The following is a 24,785-nucleotide window of genomic DNA, read 5'->3' as shown; positions in this document are numbered from 1 at the left end:
AGAATGGATGTCACTGGTTTCAAAGAAAATCATAAAAGTAATGGCACTCCCTTAGGAGCTAGGAATAAAATGATTATGGTGAAAAAATTGGTAAAGAAATGAGTCACATATGTTCAGTCACATTCCCAAAACAGAAATCAAAACTAGGTCAGCTCTTACTCTTTAATGTTGATAAGAAAAAATAAAAAATCAGCCTTTTAAATAGGTACGAAAGACATTAAGAACCAGTACCAGTGATTTTTCACTTGTTTTATGATTTTTTTTAAAGATATACTATATTACCAACATTTGATGCTAAAGAGCTTATATTTGGAATATAATGGATATCAGCAACTCTGACACAGAAAGTCTCAGTGTGAGGAAATTTAAGGGATCTCTTAAGTACTTTATTTACCTATTTTTCTCATGTATGCATAAAAGTGGTATATGGTAAAATTAATGAAAAGTAAGACTAACTTTCAATAAGTTTGAAGTAAAATCTGAGTGGTAAAAAAGCATATGATCATTTGACAGCGATTTTATTTTTTCTTAACAGGTTTGTACAATAATATGTCTTAGATTTGAGGAAATATTATATAAATCATTTTTGTAACCCTTCAAACATAGTTAAATTTGTCACCATCTGGAAAATCTGGTGCTTGAAACTAGATTTACTACCTTTGATATCATTTAGTAAATCATTAATTCATGATGCCTTTTAAAACTTTTAACCAACTTTTATCTGAGGGTTATCTAGTGTTGCCTGAAGTATCATTAGCAACTTCTAGTAGGTTCTTGGTGTGTTCTGTTGACCTTAATAGTGAATTTATATTCTATAGTTTCATTCATGTAAAATTTTATCTCACCTATCTTGTTTTGAGGCATTCACATACACATTTTATCCCTGTTAAATTTCATCTGGTTGATAGTTAAATTCTGATTGTTGTCCAGAAGCTGTGTTTTGACAGCTGTGTCTTTCTTTATGGCATGTCAGTTGGAACTTTGTCTAAGTTGATAGAAGTATTCCTTGGACTAGAGTAGATGAACAGATGATCACATGGTCAGTTCAAATATATTAGCATGTAGTTCCTATATTTTCTTTATCCACTAGGCACAGATTTGTATTCTGAAAGATTGTCTTTTGTATGTAAGCTATAAAGTTACTGTACTTAGGAGAGTAGTCTTATCTTTGTAATTCAGAGAGATCCTGAAACTTGAATTTACCTGTGCTGCTTTTGAAGTACTCTAAAAACCTTGTTTTTCAGTTCCCTTCCTACTTGTATTGATGAATTATTCTAGATTACTTAAACTGTCAAAATATGCCCAGTTTTTTTTTTACTTTTAATTGATTTCTTAATATATTTATTGCCTTGGAACTAATGATACTGATATTGTCAATGGCATTGTTACATAATTTACATCTTTTTATAATCTTTATTCTTTAGAAATCAATGTGGACTGAACATAAATCACCTGATGGAAGGACTTACTACTACAACACTGAAACCAAACAGTCTACCTGGGAGAAACCAGATGATCTTAAAACACCTGCTGAGGTAAAAGTTTGAGAGCTGGAATTTAGGGACTGTCAAGTAGACTGGGGCATATTTTTTAGGATTCTATAAGTAGTCGATTATCAAAGAGCAGTACTGCTTAAAGGTCAGAAGAGGATCTGTAGACATTCAGGAAAAAAGAGGGTTAGTATAGTCACACCAATTGGGAAGAAGAGCAATAAAACTCATCTGAATAATTTTATTTACTGATTTTGCCCCTGCTTAGAAAACCTAGTAGAGTGGGATCAATTTTAAAAAGGTGATTTAAAGAATAAATTGGAAGTGGGGAAGACTATTTCTTTGCCTGCCGCTTGCTTTTGTTTCTGATTATAGCAAAACTGGGTGATTTTAAATGACTTCTACTGAGTTCTTAAATTTCCAGTAGGGTTAAGAGTAGTGGAGATGAAATTAAGTTACCTACAAATATTTCCTTCTCTTAGAGTGGGAAGTTTTCTCTTTGCAGGAAATGCCCTTTTAAAAAGTGTGTTTTTATTTTGTTTTTTGTTGTAAGTTTTACCATTCAAAATATACAGATATTGAAGAAAAAGTTAAGGTTGAAGGAATAAACTGAATTAAGCAATGTTGCATGTTGTTTAATTAGAAACTCTGGGGTGCTAAGTAAGTAAGAGTTGTTCTGGCACTCCAGGCTATGCTTAAGTTTCATCCTAGCTGGTGGTATACCTTTTTGTTTTCTTCTCTTCCTAATTAAGGAATTTGAGAAGGTGAAAGTATTTTCCAGGTTGCCGTACTAACATGCACAGCAGTGCTTGGGAGGGGAGGTTGGCCAGTTTTTAAAAACATGTATTCCAGTACTGATTTATTGCCAATGATATTAATTACATACTTTGTCCAAGACACTCTGTTTGGATTCACGCTTTGAATAGATTTCTCATACTACCCTAACAGGTTTTGTTTATTAGATTTTAAGTATGTTATACCTACATGTTTTCTTACATAATAAGTTAATTCATAAACTACGAAATTGAAATCTAAGCATGACTAAACTAGATTTTGTTTTTTTGAACTTTTATGGTTTTCCAACTAGTATTAGAGAAGTCTGTTAAATGTGGATGATAATCTTGACCTATAATGGGGTGTGAATGGTTACAGTAAATAGGATTTGAAATTCACGTAGAACTGGTTTTGAATCTTGTCTCTGCTTTTTAATGAGTATATTACCTTAAACAAGTTACTTTCTGACTTCAAGTAACAGTCCCTAGATACAGAATTATGTTACACATTTTGCAGTGTTATAAAGATTAAATAATGTATTCAAACGGCATCACTCAGTGAATATTCAATAATTGATAGTTTATATTATTACCATCATCTCACAAGTTTTAGAATTGTATCAATTGGTAATTTCTACCGAAAACAGCCATGCAAATGATCCGTGATGTTAAATATATTATTATTAACAAACAGTTTTTTCCTCTTTAGCAACTCTTATCTAAATGCCCCTGGAAGGAATACAAATCAGATTCTGGAAAGCCTTATTATTATAATTCTCAAACAAAAGAATCTCGCTGGGCCAAACCTAAAGAACTTGAGGATCTTGAAGGTAAAATGGGGAAAAGTAGTTTTCAATGTATATGTTGTACATATATATGCCATTCACTTTGAAACAATTCCTCCAGAATAGGATTGTTCAAACAAAGGCCTTTTTTTTTTTTTTTTTAATTAAATGATTAGAACATTTAAAATGGCGTATAACAGTTTTTTGGGCTCTTATTTTCTTGTTGCTTTAGATCTCAGTTCTATAGATTTTAAATAGATTTTTATTTGATTTGATTCCACTGAAACTAGGATACCAGAATACCATTGTTGCTGGAAGTCTTATTACAAAATCAAACCTGCATGGTGAGCTGCTTTGATAATTCATTTTCTGTCATACTTAACATTTTTATTAGAGTATGTCACTAATATTCACTAACCATGATTGGATAAATCTGCAGTGAAAAATCTCTAAGAATTCTTTTCATTAAAGGGTTATATTATAAATGAGCTTGTAGCTTTTAAAGTCGTACTTTGGTTTTTAGAAAAAAAATCGTTTATCATTCAATTGAACAAGGAGTTCATATACAAAATTTCCAAATCCTACTATGAGTGGTGCATACATAGAACATGTGTTTTAACTCATTTCATGGTAATAGACAGTAGAGAACCTTGAATCGGTATCCATTTATATTTTGTTAGTATATTGTCAGACTATATATTTAATGCTAGTTTTGTTTAGCACAGCGTTGCAAAATAGCCTTGATATGTTCTTTATGGAAGAATTAAGGTAAACCAAGTATCATGCCTCACTTATAAAGGGAAAATTTTTCAACATTGGAACTAATCAGAATAACCCTTAAAAATCTAGAAATACTTAATACTAAATATAAAACCTAAGACTTAAAATAGAGATAATAAGTAAGGATTGAAAATCTAGTTTTTATACTCACTTCTAATAGAATCTAGTGTCATAAATTATACAAAATTAGAAGCAGCAGACTGTAGGAGAATGGGGCTAATAAAGTAGTGATGTGGAATGACATCTGGCAGGAAAAGAGAATAAAAATTTCCTAAAAGACTGTCATATTAAGCCCCTTTACCTTTTCCTTGTGCCACCTCATTAGATAGATAGATCATCATTGTATCAGAAAAATGTTAATTTATATTATTAATGATAACTTCTTAAGTATGTTTTTCCAGCCATCCTAAACAGATTTTCAGAAATGTTTTTCTTTAAAGGGTGATAAGTTTTAAAAATATTTTTATAAAGAGTTAGGCTTGTATTATTACTTAATGTGAAGAACCTCATTCCCTAGTAATGTTAAATAAAAGATATTTTTGTTACATCCAAAGGAAGATGTACTGGAATGAAAAATGAAATTGTGCAGATCTTTAAAGCTCAATTTAAGTTACCTATACTAGCATTGGCTAATAATAATATTGTAGATAGGTAGATTCCCAGTTGATCATTTACGAAGTATCAAGCTCATTTCTGATATAACCCTACTACAAATAGTTGGTGTGCATAACTATCTATCTACTTGTCAATGCTAGTATATATGTGCTGGAATTTTATAATAAATTTGATCCCATTTTGAATTTAGTATCTTAAAATATATCAAACTAGTCTCATCCCTGGAGAAAATACTATTTTCATCCAGAGTTATGCAGATACTTTCATAGAGTTGTTAGAGCAGCCTTTGGGAAAGCAGCAGCATGGAATAAGCTTTCCTAGTAATTACTCTTATTTAAATTTGTTTTATTCTTTATTTGCTATACTAGACTTCTGGAGCAAGAATTTGTTCTGTAAAAGTGATTTTTTATTTTTTAGGATGGTAAATGAAATCCTATTGTATGATACTTTATCTTCTTTTAAAGTTTTTCAGTGATTATATTTTAAAACTGGTAGATGACTTTTTTTCCTCTCTTTAATAGCGATGATCAAAGCTGAAGAAAGCAGGTAAGCAATTTTGGACATCAATTTTTATTTACAAATTTGGTCTCTCCTATGATATCGTTGTGTTTTCTCAATTTTCATAATACAAATAATTAACATGTTAGGCTTGATATTTTGATGTCCTTGTAGCATTTTGTTGAGGAAAAATTAGGGAGGGGGATATTTACTCAATTTGATGTTTTGCTATACAGTAATTATTAGAATTTGGACTGTATCCCTTAACAAATTAAGAAGACTGTGTTACAGAAGAGTCCTAAATTCAGTTTGAGTTGATTAGGGAATGGACGAAATATATCTATGTATCTCTTCCTTTATATAGGGTTTCCTCTAAATGGGCGAATTGCAGAAAATTTAAAGTTCTTAGAGAACTTTTTAATACAGGTCATATTTCATGGTGTAATACAGTCTGATAGATTGGGTATTTTATAAATGTGAACGCTTACTGAACTTTTGAGTGCCTGTAATACATTACCACAAATGTTAACGGAATTAAAGTAGTACAGTTACATTCTGTGGTTTTAAAATCTTTTTTAGTGGGTTTGGCATTTCTTGCTATTTTTTCCTTCAATTATTTTTCTTATTATTTGATTTTATGACCATTTTAAAGCTACCTTTATTTAGCTTTCTGATTACAATAATGAAATGACCAGTGTTCTCTTTTTTTAATGTATAGTAAGCAAGAAGAGTGCACCACAACATCAACAGCCCCAGTCCCTACAACAGAAATTCCGACCACAATGAGCACCATGGCTGCTGCAGAAGCAGCAGCTGCTGTTGTTGCAGCAGCAGCAGCGGCAGCAGCAGCAGCAGCTGCAGCCAATGCCAATGCTTCCACTTCTACTTCTAATACTGTCAGTGGAACTGTTCCAGTTGTTCCTGAGCCTGAAGTTACTTCCATTGTTGCTACTGTTGTAGATAATGAGAATACAGTAACTATTTCAACTGAGGAACAAGCACAACTTACTAGTACCCCTGCTATTCAGGATCAAAGTGTGGAAGTATCCAGTAATACTGGAGAAGAAACATCTAAGCCAGAAACTGTAGCTGAGTAAGTTTAGTAACTTGTCTTCTGAAAATCAGTACCAGATTTCATTAATAAAAGTAATTGCCAGTTTCGTTAGTGGCCATTAATTGTTTAAATAAATTTTTTTGAGAATCGTAATATCAGGCCGTTAAGACAGTTGATCAGTTTTCAGGCCGAATTTTGGAGGGTTATGCCGGCAAACTTGAAAAATAGTTCAGTGAAATTTTAACAAGTAGAGCCAAGGCTATAGGGAGTTGGGGCACAAATCTAAAAGATTGCCAAAAACCTTAGTAAGCAAGATACATCATATTTTGATGCAATATTTTACATGAGATCAGTGCAAAAATTCATGATTAACTGTCAATATTTTCAGTTAAGATAGGTGTATTGTTTCTTTGGTTATTGGTGTTTTGGGTTTCAGCCTCCTATAAATCAGTTAAAAAAATACAGCTTTGTAGAAAAATGAATTATGGAGGGAAAAAAAGCAGTTTATGGCTGGGCATGGTGGCTCACACCTGTAATCCCAGCACTTTGGGAGGATGAGGCAGGAGGATCACTTGAGGCCAAGAGTTTAATATCAACGTGGGCAACATAGCAAGACTCTGTCTCTACAAGAAATTTAAAAATTAGCCAGCACTTGTAACCTCAGCTACTGAGGAGGCTGAGGCAGGAGGATCACTTGAGCCTAGGATTTCAAGGCTGCAGTGAGCTATGATTGCACCGCTGCACTACAGCCTGGGTGAGACAGCAAGGCCACCCTGTCTGTCTTTTTTTTTTTTTTTTTTTTTGGCACGGGGTCTCCCTCTGTCACCCAGGCTGGAGTGCAGTGGCGTGATGAGGGCTCACTGCATCCTCGACCTCCTGGGCTCAAGCGATTCTCCCATCTCAGCCTCCTCCTGATTAGCTGGGACTGCAGGCACACACACCATGCCTAGCTCATTGGCCTGCCTCAGCGTCCCAAAATGCTGGGATTATAGGTGCGAGCCACTCCACCTGGCCAAGGAAAAAAGGCAATTTACAGAGAAAGAAAGTTGTCTAGGAAGTATATGAAAAGCCATTCAGCCATAATAATAAAGAAATACAACTTAAAATAATACTGTGATTATTTTTCTAAGTGAAAGTCAAGTAGAGAAACATTTAAAAGATAACACCAGATCCAAGAAAACTTTTCACTCTTAGTGAGACTGTAGTATTACAACTTTTTAATAAAGCTGTTATCTGTCAGAGTTCACGGTTTGTGTGTACTTGCATACCCTGTAGTCTAGTACATTTTATATGGCTATGCTTTATAGAGCTTTAGAAAGTGAGGTCAAGCTAAATTTCTTGACCTTAAGGGTGCCCTCATGTTTTTAAAAAAAAAAGTTAACCATAATCTCATTATTGAAACATGATTATCCATCTTAATATTTAAGCATGTTGCCTTCATCCATCCATCCCCTATTTTAAGTGTTCTTTTGTTTTTCATATCATCCATCCCCTATTTTAAGTGTTCTTTTGTTTTTCATATGTTAGTTTCCCAAAGTCAAAATAGATTTATAACTTTTTCTGATGTTTCAAAAGTTTTAAAAGAAATCTGTATGGTGTATTTGAAGGCATGAAAATGAAATTAACATTTTGTTTTATACTTTCTCCCCCTTTTCTCTACATTTAAGATACACGAATATATATCTAATATATCAGAGACATCTTCCACATTGATAGAAATGTGTACCCATCATGTCAAATGATGGGTTATTATCATTTGATTGTGCGTAAATGGAAGTGCTCTCGTATCAATAGATATTTAGGCTTTTTGGAATAACTTTATTTTGTGTCTTGTCATACTGAAAGTTTTCTTCAATAATGTTTTCCATAAGTTTAACATTAAACAGTTGTTTCCTGCTTTTTTTCATTCCAGCATTTCCTTGGTATAGTGTCTGAGTCATTATAATATGCTTTTGATTTTAATTACTATAACAGAGATCATTTTTTGTCAGTATCTGCTACAGTGTCTCTTCACCTAAGCATTCTACTTATTTTTTTTTCATCCCCCGACCCCCACCCATGCATTCCCTTATGTAGAAAGAAATGTAAGGCTTCTACCATTTTTTTCTCATCAGGAAAACCACCAATTATTAAACAAGTTAGTAATTCTGGGTAGTATTAATTTTTGTTTGACATCAAACTTTCATAAAATATTAGATTGGAAATATTTTTGGATTATTTGTGTCATATAGTCTTTATATGGTGACTCAATTCAGCTGTGGTAGCACAGTCAGCAATAAACAATGTGTAAACAAATGAACATGGGCATTTTCAAGTAAAACTATAATTACAAAAATTAATAGACAAAAGAGTGGGTTGTAGTTTGTCAATCCTGATTTAGATTGATCCTTACATCTTATTTATCTTCACACTTGCCCAAATCCTTAGAGTTATTATAGCACTAATGTGAAACCACTGAATGAGTTTAATAAGCCATTTAAAACTATTAACCTATGGGCCAGAGGAGCTAGTGTTTTAAGTCAGTTAAATGTTTATTTTGTCATTTGTCCAGGGTCTTAAAAACTGATTTAATAACCGAAGTTTTAGGAAACGATTATCTCTATTTCTTTGTCTTCAGATAAGTGTGTTTTTAGAGTTCATATAGCTTTTATTCTAAATGTCAAATTTTATTTCAACATCAAACATTTAAACAATTTAGGCATTATTTTTCTAAATGAAGCAAAAATTTATTTAATTGATAAATACCACATTTGAATTTCTCTCTAGGTTTACTCCCAAAAAAGAAGAGGAGGAGAGCCAACCAGCAAAGAAAACATACACTTGGAATACAAAGGAAGAGGCAAAGCAAGCTTTTAAAGAATTATTGAAAGAAAAGGTATTAATATTGCAGATTTTTATTGTTTCTTAGCTTTTTGACATCAAGCATATATTATAGATTTTTATGTGATGTGTAATAATTACCCAACAAATGACGTTACTCTTTAATTAAACCTTGATGGTATTGATAATACCAATCTCATGAACTGTTGTAACTGAAAAGCAACAAAATATGTCTTGTTTTTTTTTTTTGAAGAACATTTTTGTGAACTTTCAACACAGAAACTGTTGTGTACAAGGTACTACACAGGCACATTTCTACCCAATATTTAATTTAAGGGTTTTTTTTTTAATTCATAATAATTATCTTTTATCCGTAGTCTAAGAAAAAAGCATTTGTGCTCTATTTAAATTTCAGTTAAAGTTTTCATTTTAGTTCATAGGTGTATTACACAGATTTGCCTTCAATAAAAAACTATTTTTTAAAACTTGTTTCAAACTCCTGCAAAGGGAAATGCTTGATGTTTGCAGTTAGTATTATACTCAGTTTCCTATTATGTGACTTAAACTATTCTTGTGTGAAATTTTAATTTTTCATTTAAATTATTTTCAGCGGGTACCATCGAATGCTTCATGGGAGCAGGCTATGAAAATGATTATTAATGATCCACGATACAGGTAGTACTTCAACTTTTTATTTACTTTTCACTTTGAGCATAGCAGGCCTAGCACATTTAAAGTTGTGTAGAAAGATAAAACATTTAACTGCTGACTTCTGTTTAGGATACCAAGTATAGAGTTGTTTTATGTCTAATAACCAAAAAGTCAAAGGCTTATCAAACAATTTGAGTACCCTGCTACATATAAAATAGTAATTATTTTAAAAGTAGAAATTACTTTCTATAATCATTTGTCTTTAATAAATTTTTGAAAATTTTTAAATTTATATGTGTAAACAATTTTATTATTTTTTTCAAACCACTAATATTTGATTCTTTTGCCTGTGTTTACTCTTACGTGGTATTTTTATATTAGTGCTTTGGCAAAGTTAAGTGAAAAAAAGCAAGCCTTTAATGCCTATAAAGTCCAGACAGAAAAAGAAGAAAAAGAAGAAGCAAGATCAAAGTACAAAGAGGCTAAGGAATCCTTTCAGCGTTTTCTTGAAAATCATGAGAAAATGACTTCTACAACCAGATACAAGTAAGATGTTTAGTGTTACATGGCCTATGTTTACTACATTGTTGTTTGTGTCATACTTTTCTGCCATGTGTAGTAGCTGATCTAGAGCTCATTAAATAAAACTAGATGATTATGAACGTGGAAACTTGATGAGGTACAAAATAAATCTGTAGTTAAATGTAGAATTTAACTTGTTGACTTAATAAGTTTTTTAGAGACTGGAAGAAGGGGAGAAAGACTATTCAGTAATCAAGTTGGAGGCAAGACGTGGTGGCTCACACCTATAATCCCTACCATTTGGGAGGCCAAGGCAAGCTTGGGCCTAGGAGTTCAAGACCAGCCTTGGCAACATGGCAAAACCCTGTCTCTAGAGAAAAAATAAATAAATACAAAAATTAGCCAAGCATGTTGGCACGTGCCTGTAGTCCCAGCTCCTTGGGAGGCTGAGGTGGAAAGATCACTTGAGCCTGGGAATGTCAAGGCTGCAGTGAGCCATAATTGCACCACTGCACTCCAGGGTGACAGCGAGACCCTCTCTCAAAAAGAAAAAAAAACAAAAATAAAATTTGATTGCCTTTTACTTAAAAACATTGAAATTATTGATATTTGTGGAGTAAAAAGAGGCTATTTTCATTAAGTAGGCATAGCATTTTGAATAATTGTTTTATATAGCATTCTTCATTTTAGATTGCTTTATTATGTAAAATTGTGGGTAATATTAAAATTTTTTTGATATGTTATGAAGCCTATTTTCTGTATGTATTTCCTTGATCTCCTCAGTATTCCAGAGAAGTCTGTAATTTAGTTCTGTAGGCAGTTTGGTAGTCTGTGTAGCTGCCCTTAGATATAGAGGTAGTCTAGACTATAAGCAGTGCCTAATGTGAATTATCCCCTCTATCTCTAAGGAGAGAGGGAGGCATGTGTTTTTTTTGTTTTGTTTTTTGTTTTTTGTTTTTTGTTTTTCATAATTATCCAGGAGTTTGTCTTTAATATATTTATGAACTTCGAATAGGAAGTATTCATTTTCTAGTTTTAAATTTAGTTTAAAAATTGGTTAAAATTAATTTTTATTGTATAATAATTTTTTTTAACAGAAAAGCAGAGCAAATGTTTGGAGAGATGGAAGTTTGGAATGCAATATCAGAACGTGATCGTCTTGAAATCTATGAAGATGTTTTGTTCTTTCTTTCAAAAAAAGAAAAGGTATTCTTTATTCTTAGTTATTGGTATTTATAGATAACACAAGATGTTTCCTCATTCTGATGAGGATTGGTTTTATAATATGTACATTTTTGTGGCTTAGTTTATCCAGTTTATGTGGTATAGCAGATTTATTTATTGGAAGTAAAATTTAGTGATGGAATGTATAGCTTCTATAATAACCTTCTTTATCATTCATGTAGCATATTAAGTACTGATGTAGACTCAGTGGGTACTCATTCAACTATTTGTATTGTCATTAATTGGCTATCTTATGCTCACTTTGAAACGATACCTTTTTTGCTCATTAGGTTTAAAAATGCTGGGGTTTTTTTGCTTATAACAAGCATGATTGTTACGAGAATGACAGCAATGTGCAGTTGTTTCTACTAACAACGTTTTAAAATACCTATTTTACTCATGTCTCTTTTTCATTGTGCACTATTATATTTTATGTCATCTGGTTTCCAAGGAACACATATAGATGCAAGTATTATCAAATTTAAACATAGCTGAAGGTCATTGAAGACTTTAGCATTTACCTGCAATGTGACTTGTCCATAGTAACCTTAGTTTCAGACTGTCTGTAATGCAATAGTAGTAGAAAGGTTTATGTAGTATGGGGGAAAAGCCAAAAACATGGTTTCCAGATTCTGGCTTTTAGAAGGAGGTGGAAAATTTGAAGCTAAGTACCAAAGCCAAGCACTTAGGCAAGAGCATTAGCAAAGTCAGCAGTGTGGCCATTTAAAGTAAATGAAATTTACTTGAAATTTGACTTAACCTTTGAAATTTGGTCATCCATTAGAATATAAAGAAGCTGTCACTAATTGCAATTTAAATATCTTAATTTCTTGGAACTTTGAAACATACATATTCATACTTTTGCTATAGGAACAAGCAAAGCAGTTGCGAAAGAGAAATTGGGAAGCCTTAAAAAACATACTTGACAACATGGCTAATGTAACATACTCTACCACTTGGTCTGAAGCCCAGCAGTATCTGATGGATAATCCAACTTTTGCAGAAGATGAGGAGTTACAAAGTAAGAATAATGGCTGAGTAAGAGAAATAGTTTTAAACAGCGTCCTCCAGCAGCAAAGAATTACTTTCACTTTTTATATGAGATAACTAACGGAATTTTATGCAGTTGTTTGTTTATTTCTGAAAAAGTATTTTATTTATTTCCAAATAGGACATTTCTTTCTGATTGAGTTTGTGATTCATGACAAAATATTTTTTCAAATTTAAAGTAGCTTTATCAGTTAATCCTTGAAATATTTAAATTATAGGTCAAATTTGAAATTATGCTTAGCCATTTGTGTGTAACTTGGTAAGAACTAAATGAATTACCGCATTTTACTCATGTTGTTTTCTTGAGGTAATAACATTATAGATTTGTAAAAAGAAAAAAATGTGTTAGAATTATCTTACATTAGGCTTCCCTAAGTACTCTTTCTGAGTTAACCAATTGCTTTTTAAATTATAGCTTTATCGGCTACCCCTCTAAAAGTCATGCTTAAGTAGATTTTTTTGTAGGGTGTACAGTTCTATACTTTGAAAAGCTCCTGGAATAATTATGATATTGCAGACAGATTTTATCATAACACTTTTATTTTCATTAGTTTTGCCATATGCGTGTCCTTTGTTTTATTCTATGACATGTTTCAGAATGTCTTTTATTGAGTTATTTGTGAAATTTTCTTTAAAACTTTCCTATGCAGCTGATCACAAATCATATTGGAGTTTAAATACAAGTTTGTTTGTTTGTTTGTTTAGAGACGGGGTCTTGCTGTGTTGCCCAGGCTAGTCTTGAACTCCTGGGCTCAAGCAATCCTCCCACCTCAGCCTTCCAAAGTGTTGAGATTACAGGCATGAGCCACCACACCCTAGCCTAACTACAAGTATTTTTGACAGGTGATTTTGAAATTTTGGGGGAGCTAATGCAAATAAACTACTTGTTGACATTTGACACTCTAAATTTTAACTGGCAAATACTTTAGATATGGACAAAGAAGATGCATTAATTTGCTTTGAAGAACACATTCGGGCTTTAGAAAAGGAGGAAGAAGAAGAAAAACAGAAGAGTTTGCTGAGAGAAAGGAGACGACAGCGAAAAAATAGGGAATCTTTCCAGGTAAAAGAAAAAGCTCTCTTTTCTAACTTAGTTTTATATTATACTTACTGAACTTTAACAGTGATACAAAGAGTTTTGAGACAACTGTTCCCAGATCATAGACTTAGGCTTTGTGAGGACTCATACACATTTAACTCTTTAAGTTCTACAGATGAACATTGATAAATGAGGTTTCGGTTGGGAAAAACAACAGGAGAGATGACTGGAAACAAAATATGTGTGTTGAGTCAGTAGTAGATGATATTTAGTCTCTGGAGGACAAAGGGACTGCTAGGGTATAGTTTGGGGATGGGCCATAATTTCTTAAACACTAAAAAAAGGACCTGGGATTGCATGTTTTTTAGCTAGTAGTTCATTTTCATCTTCAAGTATCATTTTTATTTTCAGTGATAGAAAATATCATGGAGCAATGAATTTTTTGCATTTCATATCTCACCTATTTCAATAATTATAATAGCTAATAGTCTTTGATTGCTTGCTGTCAATACAATTTACATTTGTAATCTCAATGTTTATGACAGTCTTACCTTATAAGGGTACTTACTGTTTTTGTTATATAAGTTTATATAACTAAGGAAATGGAGAGGTGAAGTGACTTGCCCAAGTTCAACAGCTGCTGAATAGTGAAGCCAGAATTTGAATCCATGCAGTTTTGATTACAGGGTCTCTTCCATTAACCATTGTATTAGGATAAATGCTAGGTTACAATGGCTTAAATAAGCTTTTTTCTTGAAGTAACAGTCTTTTTGGTCTAGGGCAGAGCATATTGTCATCCCTTAAGGCAGTGGTTTTCAAAATTCAGTGTGTATCAGAATGAAGTGGAGGACTTTTAAAAACTTTATTCTGGCCAGGCACGGTGGCTCACACCCATAATCCCAGCACTTTGAGAGGCTGAGGCTGGCAATTGCTTGAGTCCAGAAGTTCAAGACCAGCCTGGGTAACATGATGAAACCCGGTCCCTACTAAAAATACAAAAAAATAATAATAATAATTAGCCGGGTGTGGTGGTGCACGCCTGTAGTCCCAGCTACTCAGGAGGCTGAGGTGGGAGAACCTGAGCCCAGGAGGTCAAGGCCGCAGTGAGCCGCCAAGGCGCCACTGCACTCTAGACTGTGCGAAAGAGCGAGATCCTGTCTCCAAAAAAAAAAAAAAAAAAATTATTCGTGCTATGCCAAAGGTTACTGTCTTAAATGTCACAGCCAGTAGAATGATTTCAGTCCTTATTCAATGAAAACTTAACATTTATTACTCTTGATGGGTTCCTTTATCTTAGTGACTTTCTAGACTTGATCATGTTCTACAACGGTTAAAAACACAAATTGTTTAACCTTACCTGAAGAATCTGAATTAGTAAGTCTGGGGTAGAGTCTGAAAATTTAATTTCTAAATTTCCAGGTGATACTGATACTGTTGGACCATACTTTGAGAACCAGTGCCCTAGCATGTTAACCTTCTCTGCAGAGTTAGGGGTATGCTGCCCCCATTTCACATTTTAACTTGGAAAAAGTCGAAAGAACAGTTCTTTTTAAAGCTAATGATGTAGAAGTTCTGCTCACCTCCTTCATTTGGGTTCAGTTGCTGAGAATTTAGTCACATGGCCACAACTAGCTACACAAAGGAGGCTAGAAAACTTAGCTTTTAGCTAAGCAGCCATGTGCCCAGGAAGAAGGGGAGGACAGATTCTTAGGAGGGCTATTATACACTCTTCCACAACTTAAGCTTTAATGTCTCTGATGAAGGTTTTGCAGTGGCTTAAAATAAGGAGACATATATGAAAAAATAATAATACAGTGAAAATAAGGTCTTGGTCATAGAAAATACGAGACTATAATGTAAACAATACTGAAGATGGAGACTGTGAGGCAAAATTTTGATGTAAAGGCTGTTACAGTTCCTTAAATAAGCCTAAATGTGGCTTTGAATCAGATTGCTATGTGTCTGGCATAGTTTCTGATTTCTACTTATATAATTGGTGTTAAGTATGTTGTATTAATATTCTTTTAAATATTCAGCCTGGTAATTTTCCTGTTCTGCTACTCCAAAAGATTTATTTAGGACTTTAGTGAAATGAATTAAAAGAGAAGATTGGCATTAGACAATAAAAGATCATTAATGGAGAGCTTCTCAGTAATTATGATTATGATGATGACTATCTTTTTATTTAGTGTTCATTTGCTAATCAGAAAATTCATCACGTCTATGACAAGGAAACTATGATCTTGTTTTTCTTATGTCTTAAAACTGGTATTTGAAGTCAATGTTGTCTGGAAAGGATTGATCTGAGGCTTTCAGGGAGAACCAGGGGAATGTATAGTGTCTCAGAAGCCAAGAGTTTGGAATTTTAAGATAGAGCATGATCCCCAGATGCACAGAATCAGTATCACCTGGGAAATTATGAAAATGCATACTCTCAAACTTCACGTCAGACTGAAAGAATCAGATTCTGGAAATGGGACCTAACAATATGATTTTTTTAAACAGTCCTTCAAATGAGTCTTTGAGAAACCCCTGAGGTAAAGCAATCCACCTAAAGTAATATGTTAAGAAATTTTTATGGAATGAGGACTGAAAGAATACTGTTAAGAGTGGCATTTAAGGTGTTAAGAGTGGTGTTTAAGGTGTTTAGTGACCATTGGCATGGTAGGGAAAGTTAAAGGTCTGCCAAATAGTTGAAAGATATTCAATAAGGTAAAATTCAAATAAGCTTGCAGTTAAGAGAAAGGCTTTTCTTGGGTAAGAGAAAACCAGTTAAGAGGGAGAGAATGAAGGAAGAATTGAAAAATAAGGGTGATTCTCATTAAACAAAATCTCGGAAAGTTTGGAATTCAAGCATATATATGAATATAGTTACATTGAGAACAGTATATAAGAGAACAAAAAGAAGGATGAAGATGGAGAAAAATTAATACCGATTTGGATCTAAGACAGTGGTGCTCAATCAGGAAAGATTTTGTGATTGTCAGTATTTGTGGGGAACATGCTACTGGCATCTAGTGTGTAGAGGCGAGAGATGCTGCTAAACATCCTGCAATGTACAGGGCTCAAACATACCCCGCCCTCAACCAAGAGAAAGAAAAAAGAATTACGTCATCCAAGATGTCATTAGTGCCACGAGAAGAAGAAACATCAAGCTCAGCCATCTTTGAAGCAACTTGCTTTCCATAATGTAAAAGGCAAGGCTTTTTCACCCCTAAAATGGGGCAAGTAAAATAGAAGAGAATAAGAACTATACAGTTTTGTCAGAGTGGTTTTCAAACCTGAATTCACATCGGTCATCTTCTAATATTCCAAATATCTGGATATTAATTCATATTGCTTTAAAAAATATATTCCTGAGGTGATTCTTTCAGGTTAGGGATCCACTATTGAAATAATTTCAGTCTCACAGTTCTTTGACTTTATCAGACAGATCTCACCAGTCTGGAAGTGTAAGAAACACTAGCAAAACAGGTATGATAGAGTGAGGTAAGTTCTAAGGTACTAGAGCATCACTGATGATGGTTTCCAAACTATTTTAGAGACTCAAAAGAGGAAGCAAGTGAGTAAGCTGGTGAGCACAACAAGAGTGGTTAAGACAAAATTCCATTTATGTTGAAGGGTAAGGGTAGTTGACAAAAGGGTAGATACAGGCAGGGTTTGAGAAAAGAATTTGAGAGTTGTAAGGGAGTATGGACATATTTAGTCTTGTTTGAAGAGGAGTGAGTGGAGTTGTAAGGGCCTGATGTTACTTTGGGACAGCTCTATCCAATAAAAATGTGAATGCCACAAATGCGATTTTAATTTCTTATTTATTTTAGTAATTTAACCCAATATAACCAGATATTATTTTAACACGTAATCAATATTTTTAAAAATTGCTAGTACTTGTGGTATTAAATCTTCAACATCATTATGTGTTTTATACTTAACAGCACATCACAACTCAGACTAGCTACATTTCATGTACCCAGAAGCTACGTTTGGTCAGTGGCTACCTTATTGAACAGTGCAGGTATAGGAATTGTGGGAACGGAATATAGGGTTACAGTTTCTTTTAGGCACCTTTGTGTATAGCAGCGGTCCCCAACCTTTTTGGCACCAGGCACCGGGTTTAGTGGAAGACAGTTTTTCCTGGTGGGGTGGGGTGGGGAGTTGGTATCATCAGGCATTAGATTCGCATAAGGACCACACAACCTAGATTCCTGGCATGCTCAGTTCACAATATGGTTCGTAGTCCTATGAGAATCTGATGCCACCACTGATCTGACAGGAGGTGGAGCTCGGGCGGTAATGCTTGTTCCACCACTCACTTCTTGCTGTGTGGCTTGGTTCCGGTTCCGTGGCCAGGGGTTGGGATCCCCTGGTGTATAGGATTAAACTCCCTAAGGATTGGGTTGGAAGCAGGAAGTGTGGAAATTGAAACTAGATATGGGTTTGAATCCTAGGTCTCCAAACTACTTTGGGAAAATTATACATCCTCCTCTTAAGGCCCTTTGTTTTTTAAAAGTAAATAAAAATACCTAGAACACATTAGGCACTATTTTTAAAGGCAGAAAGTATACATTTAAGGAAACATGCATATACATTCTTTAGCCTCATCATTTGAGGTAGATATCCAGTAATTTAAGTTAACTTTTACCTTTTTTTTTTAAAGCTAAAAATTAGGTTCTATCTTAAAGGGTAGGAAATAGAACCTTAGGAAGATAATGTGCTGTTTCCAAAGTTATTTTCTCTAAAGGACAAAATATTTTTTTGCCTAAAGGCAGTTGTGACTTTGCCCGAATAGCAAATATTCTTTGTTCCCCAACAGGTTTGGGATAACATTGGTAGAAGAGTTTTAACTATGTCAAAATTTTTGTGTGTTTTCATGTTAGACTCTTATTTCTCATGTACTCGAGATGACTTTTCAAATATAATTTTTCTCCCTAGATATTTTTAGATGAATTACATGAACATGGACAACTACATTCTATGTCATCTTGGATGGAATTGTATCCAACTATTAGTTCTGATATTAGATTCACTAACATGCTTGGTCAGCCTGGTAAGATTATTTTCTTTTCCTAATTTACCGTTATGGTAGTAGTTGGAATGGGCCAAATGCAAAGGTGATTGTGTTGGGGGAAAGGGTGCTTTATTTTTGTTTTTTTAAACAACAAAGTAATTGCAGCTCTTTGGTTAGAGCTAGCTTTTGACTTCTTTAGTTTTTTCATTAGGATCAACTGCACTTGATCTTTTCAAGTTTTATGTTGAGGATCTTAAAGCACGTTATCATGATGAGAAGAAGATAATAAAAGACATTCTAAAGGTAAATAACTATATTTATTCTTACCTTTTAACCAATAGTACATCTTAAAAGTTAGTACTGTATTCCTTTGATTTATGCATTATTAATGTTAAGATTTCTTTTTTTTAGGATAAAGGATTTGTAGTTGAAGTAAATACTACTTTTGAAGATTTTGTGGCGATAATCAGTTCAACTAAAAGATCAACTACATTAGATGCTGGAAATATCAAATTGGCTTTCAATAGCGTAAGTTATTTTTTCTGTTGTAGTTTAGTAGTATAGTTTTTAATTTATTCAGGTAAAAGCAGCTAAGTTGCAGAGTATTGGAATAAGGGAATATGAATAGAATTTTACAGAGTAGTAGCCACTCTTTCAGCTAAGGTAAAACAAAAAACTTTATTTAGATGATGGATTGATATTAAACTTCTTTTGCTCAAATTAACTGGTATTATACATAAAATGGCCATTATAAACCAGGCCTTGGGCCACACATAAAGTACACTAACGATAGCTGATGAGCTTAAAAAAAAAAAAAAATTGCAAAAAAACCTTATAATGGAAAGTTTACAAATTTGTGTTGGGCCACATTCAAAGCCATCCTGGGCCACATGTGGCCCGTGGACCATGGGTTGGACAAGCTCGTTTTAAACAATGCATGATTCCTAAATTAACAATAAATTATTTCAGCTAATACTTATGATACTATTATAACTGATTAAATATGATTTTCTAATAGTTACTAGAAAAGGCAGAAGCCCGTGAACGTGAAAGAGAAAAAGAAGAGGCTCGGAAGATGAAACGAAAAGAATCTGCATTTAAGAGTATGTTAAAACAAGCTGCTCCTCCGATAGAATTGGATGCTGTCTGGGAAGATGTATGTATACTTGTTATTTTTTTCTACTGGAATTCTTTTCTTTACAGTTGAGAAATTTAAAATATTTTCATTTTTCATTTTATAGCCACAAAAATAAGCTAAATTTATTTGTAGAATATATTAAATATATTTAGAATATAATAAAAGCATTAAATCAGCTGTTGACTCTATGTTTAGGAATATTTATAAAGAATGGTTTGGACTTTTGAAGGGAGGAAATAATGGACTTTAAGGGGACTGATTCATCACAGTTTTCACTTGCTGTTATGATTTATTTTAGATGTATTATTGTACTTTTCTTGGTATTCATATATTTATTTTGTATCTGAATTTTTCAGATCCGTGAGAGATTTGTAAAAGAGCCAGCATTTGAGGACATAACTCTAGAATCTGAAAGAAAACGAATATTTAAAGATTTTATGCATGTGCTTGAGGTAATTTTAGAATTCTCATGTACAAAATATATAAAATATAAACAAATTGAAGAACTTAGAATGATGAAAGTATGTTACTTTAATAGTCATTGCTCTTATACAAATGTACTTACCTGGACAGTTAGAGAATGGTTTTTTTCTATAAAAACTGCTTTTACGTGAAAGAAACTATAAGTTTCCATGGGAATATAAAGATCTGTATGTGAAGACTGTTTGTTTTGTATTTTTAGAAAGTTTTAGAAATTGAGCAGTTTGGCAGCCACATGGATTGATTGACTAATAAAGAAAACTTAAAATTTTTCTTGTAAAGCAGATAGAAAACAGCTTTTAGGCACATTTGAGGTATTATACCACATTAGCTGTGTAGAAAAGAAAGTTTCTGGAAAATAATGGAATAAATGGTAAGTTTTTGTTAAAATAAGCAATGAAACAATAACATCTCAGGTCACTTTAATAGGTAAGGTTCACTGGGCACGGTGGCTTACGCCTGTAAAACAAGCACTTTGGGAGGCTGAGGTGTGTGCTGATCACCTGAGGTCAGGAGTTTGAAACCAGCCTGGCCAACATGGCGAAATCCTGTCTCTACTAAAAATACAAAAAAATTATCAGGGAGTGGTGGCGGGCACCTGTAATCCCAGCCACTCAGGAGGTGGAGGTTGCAGTGAGCCAAGATCATGCCACTGCATTCCAGCCTGGGCAACAGAGTGGGACTCCTTCTCAAAAAAAAAAAAAAAAAAAAAAAAAGTATTTTGATGACAGTTTCAGTTAGGCCCTTGTAAGTATGCTGAATTGACCAATAATTATTGAATAATAGTATTCGATGCCTTTGTGGGCCAGTGTTCTAATTGCTTTATGTATATTAGATTTATGAACTTAATCCTTTCAATAAGCCTGTGAAGTTAATAGGTGAACAAACTAAGGCAGAGAGAAGTAAAGTGACTTACAGGGTTGGAAGCCGGGCATGTTGACCTTGGTCAGTGCTTTTAACAAGTATGCCATGCTGTCAGTTTTAGAGTAGCTAATACTTTATAAGCTAAAAACTAGTATGTCTTAATATTATAGTGTTGCATTGTAAATGGGCATAGAAGGTCACTAAATTGACTATTTCCTATTTCTTGATTTATTGTTCTTGATTAATACAATGTTAACCACAGTTTTTTCTGTAACATGTACTCGCATAGGCCCTATATTGTTTCACAGCTGCCTCTAGATGTGGTCCTGTTGGCCTTTTTTTTTTTTTTTTTTTTTTAAAGCAGGGTCTCTGTCATCCATCCACTCCTAGGCCAGAGTGCAGCGGTGCAGTTATGGGTCACTGCAACCTTGAACTGTTGGGTTCAAATGATCCTCCTAAGTAGCTGGAACTGCAGGCACGTGCCATCACACTTGGCTTTTTGTGGGGTTTTTTTGGTTTTTGTTTTTATAAAGATGGGATCTTGCTATGTTGGGCAAGCTGACCTCAAGCAAGTCTCCTGCCTTGGCCTCCTGAAGTACTGTGATTATAGGTGTGAGCAACCATGCTGGGCCTCTAGATCTTTTCTGTGCCAAATGTAGTGCAGACCAGAAGCATCTGCATTACCTAGGAGCTTCTTAGGAATGCAGAACCTTAGGCCCCATGGGGCAGAAATGCTGCGTCTGACTCTTCATTTTAACCAGATTCCCAAGCATTAAAATATACATTTAATTTTGAGAAGCTCTGCTGTAGATAGTGACTTACCTATTTTACCCCAGTTCAAGAGTCTACAGATTGTTTCATGATCTATACTGGGGGTAAAGTAGTTAGGTGGTAAAGGGCTGAACACATTCAGATTTTGGGGCCTTAATAATCTGGGGCTTGAGGTATTAAAGAAAGGTAGGTTAGCATTCAGTGAGATCAAAAGGAGAATAGTCCATTCTGAGATCCAGATTTTCCATTTCCACTTCTGTAACTGAGGTAGAATTTATTCTCAAAGCCATAGAAGTGTTTAGGGGCAAGGAGCTTGTACTGTAGCACCCCCCATCACTGCTCCTAGTAATTGTTTTAATAAGTAGAAATCCACAAAGACAACATAAGGATGTCTAATGATGTCTTGTTTGAGGAGGAAGGAAATGGCTCCTTGGGAGAAATGAAAGAGGAGTAGCAGATTTTGCATTTATTCTGACATCAACCTTATATATCTCAATTCAAGGATGGCTCTCAGGTTGTTCTTTATCTTAGTGCTTGGCCTAACTTGCTGACCAAAGCGAGATTGATCACAAAAACCATGTCTGAGTGTCATTGTATTTCATTGTAATTAAAAGCAGTTGTGACTGCATATTACACTTTTCTTCTAAACCACACCATTCTCCTTCTTAAAAAATACTTTTTCAGGCTGGGCACAGTGGCTCACGCCTGTAATCCCAGCATTTTGGGAGGCCGAGGCGGGCGGATCACAAGGTCAGGAGATTGAGACCATCCTGGCTAACACGGTGAAACCCCATCTCTACTAAAAATACAAAAAATCAGCCGGGCGTGGTGGCAGGCGCCTGTAGTCCCAGCTGCTCGGGAGGCTGAGGCAGGAGAATGGCGTGAACCCGGGAGGTAAAGCTTGCAGTGAGCTTAGGTCACGCTACTGCATTCCAGCCTGGGTGACAGAGCGAGACTCCGTCTCAAAAAAAAACAAAAACAAAAAAAGCCCTACTTTTTCTACTAACAGTTTTTAACATTGTTTTGTTTAGATGTCTAAATGAGTGGGTATAGGATGGGCAAGAAGGAAAAGAAAAAAAAAAATTAAGTGACAATTCTTCGCAGTTTCAAGGGATTACATTTCTATATATTGTAGAGTTTTACTCTAAGAACTTACTTCCGTAGCTTTTTAAAGATTCTTTACAGTCTGTCTACAGTAAGTATAAATTCTTGAAATTTTTTGTCCCCGTAGCATGAATGTCAGCATCATCATTCAAAGAACAAGAAACATTCTAAGAAATCTAAAAAACATCATAGGAAACGTTCCCGTTCTCGATCGGTAAGGGAATTTATTATATGGTGTCATGAGTGTATTAAAGTCTTAGCATTATTATGAATGAAATTATTTGTGTTTTTTAGGGGTCAGATTCAGATGATGATGATAGCCATTCAAAGAAAAAAAGACAACGATCAGAGTCTCGTTCTGCTTCAGAACATTCTTCTAGTGCAGAGTCTGGTGAGCATTTCTATTTATTTGATTAAATCATTGACACTGATATACTCAAAGTCTGACACTTTTTATCCTTTTATGCTACTCAGAGAGAAGTTATAAAAAGTCAAAAAAGCATAAGAAGAAAAGTAAGAAGAGGAGACATAAATCTGTAAGCAAGCTGCTAATTTTTACATTTCACCTAGGCTTTTGCCCTTAACTTCCTCAGAGATCATAGAACCTTTTTCTATCTAGTTCTCTGCAGCCCAGGACAGTTCAGGTGGGCACATAAACTTAAGAGTTTTGTTGTTGCTCTTCACCTTAATCTTCCGTTAAAATCATTTGGTGAGCTTTGAAAAAATACACACACCAGTGTTAGGATCCCCATCCTGGTCTTTAAAATTAATCTTCTAGAAAAGAGACTCGTGTGTGTGCATGTGTCTCTGTGTATGTATGTATATTTGTGTGTATGTGTAGATTGCAGCTGTTCTTGGGAACCACGAGTTTAAATGTTAAAACAACCACTCTACTCTTGTAGTTCTTATTCTTAGGTGTACATTAGGATCCACCTAAGGAGCTTTTTCAAAATCTGAAGGCCTGGGTATCACCACAAACCTGTTGAATTACATTTTTTTTATTTGAATTTGTGCATATCTAATGAAGAACCATTTAAGCACTAACATTAAATTTTAAATAATTCCTACTCAGCAATTTCAAGAAAATAATTTTATTAATACAGCTATCTGCCTTATGTGTTAAAGCTAACAGCAGTATACTATGTACATATATAAACCAGTATTATATTGAGTTGGTGAGAAATGTAGTATCTGTCTGTATTTACATAATAGATATTACACATCTATTATGTGGTAGTAAGTCTCATGAGTGGTATTTTATCCTTCAGAATATTATCCTTCCCAAGGGAAAGCTGTCCCCATGAATCTTGGGTAAATTTTACTAAATCCTTGAGGTTAACAATTCACATTTTATTTCATCTCTCTAAGAACACATAACTTGTTATACATAGCTGTTCTTAAATATTACCTATATAAGAATGGTATCTTCATCAAAATGCTAACCTGTTATTTGCTGTTCATACAGGACTCTCCAGAATCTGATGCTGAGCGAGAGAAGGATAAAAAAGAAAAAGATCGGGAAAGTGAAAAAGACAGAACTAGACAAAGATCAGAATCAAAACACAAATCGCCTAAGAAAAAGACTGGAAAGGATTCTGTAAGTATTTAGAATTGTTTCATGCCTGTATTTTCAAAATGCAAAAATGGATTCTGTGGTTAAACCATGATGGTGTTGAAAGAATAGGCTTTTTTCCAGGTGTGCTACCATTGAAGAAAACAGTGAAAATTCAGTTAAGTACATTTCACACAATATCATAGTTTTTGGTCATGAATGATCCTAGATTTTATTCTCCTAAATTTGATATTTTTTAAATGTAGCATTTCATAACTATAGCCTTAACTCACTAAGAAAGGATATGGTCACTAAGAAGTGCCACTGGACATTTTTTACCTAATTTTCAAATTTTTTTTTAAGTGAGAGACTAAATCTGGGATTCTACAGATGTCTACAGTTGTCACTGTTATTAAATCCTTTGTTTCAAAAGGTAGCAATTCCGGTAACTTTTAGAAATACTGATTTGGGGTGGAGGAAGGGCAAATAAATAGGAGAGGAGAATATAAGCCAAAGTTAGTATTTCAATAACAGATTACATAATTAGTCCTTTTCAAATATATGTAT

General features: G+C 34.0%; 1 protein-coding gene across 10 annotated transcripts in view; it reads left to right on the top strand.

Moving 5' to 3' along the window:
- Positions 1 to 24,785, top strand: part of PRPF40A (pre-mRNA processing factor 40 homolog A) — a 61,926-nt gene that overhangs the window by 35,109 nt on the left and 2,032 nt on the right. For 3 of the 10 annotated variants that reach the window (XM_054477200.2, XM_054477196.2, XM_054477192.2), the window contains 20 exons: positions 1,425 to 1,535; positions 2,973 to 3,093; positions 3,339 to 3,392; positions 4,965 to 4,989; positions 5,660 to 6,034; positions 8,762 to 8,870; positions 9,426 to 9,490; positions 9,848 to 10,012; positions 11,086 to 11,194; positions 12,083 to 12,233; positions 13,192 to 13,325; positions 18,234 to 18,348; positions 18,509 to 18,612; positions 18,721 to 18,837; positions 19,328 to 19,465; positions 19,804 to 19,899; positions 22,794 to 22,880; positions 22,961 to 23,057; positions 23,141 to 23,202; positions 24,132 to 24,263. In XM_054477200.2, the coding sequence (XP_054333175.1) occupies positions 1,425 to 1,535; positions 2,973 to 3,093; positions 3,339 to 3,392; positions 4,965 to 4,989; positions 5,660 to 6,034; positions 8,762 to 8,870; positions 9,426 to 9,490; positions 9,848 to 10,012; positions 11,086 to 11,194; positions 12,083 to 12,233; positions 13,192 to 13,325; positions 18,234 to 18,348; positions 18,509 to 18,612; positions 18,721 to 18,837; positions 19,328 to 19,465; positions 19,804 to 19,899; positions 22,794 to 22,880; positions 22,961 to 23,057; positions 23,141 to 23,202; positions 24,132 to 24,263 (2,367 nt within the window). The remainder of the gene's footprint in view (positions 1 to 1,424; positions 1,536 to 2,972; positions 3,094 to 3,338; positions 3,393 to 4,964; positions 4,990 to 5,659; positions 6,035 to 8,761; positions 8,871 to 9,425; positions 9,491 to 9,847; positions 10,013 to 11,085; positions 11,195 to 12,082; positions 12,234 to 13,191; positions 13,326 to 18,233; positions 18,349 to 18,508; positions 18,613 to 18,720; positions 18,838 to 19,327; positions 19,466 to 19,803; positions 19,900 to 22,793; positions 22,881 to 22,960; positions 23,058 to 23,140; positions 23,203 to 24,131; positions 24,264 to 24,785) is intronic. The other 7 variants (XM_054477202.2, XM_054477198.2, XM_054477194.2 and 4 more) reach the window with 3 other exon arrangements.

Source organism: Pongo pygmaeus, chromosome 11, assembly GCF_028885625.2.
Source record: "Pongo pygmaeus isolate AG05252 chromosome 11, NHGRI_mPonPyg2-v2.0_pri, whole genome shotgun sequence".
Taxonomy (NCBI): domain Eukaryota; kingdom Metazoa; phylum Chordata; class Mammalia; order Primates; family Hominidae; genus Pongo; species Pongo pygmaeus.
Note: the sequence above shows the minus strand (reverse complement) of the source record. Positions and strands in the feature narration are given on the sequence as shown.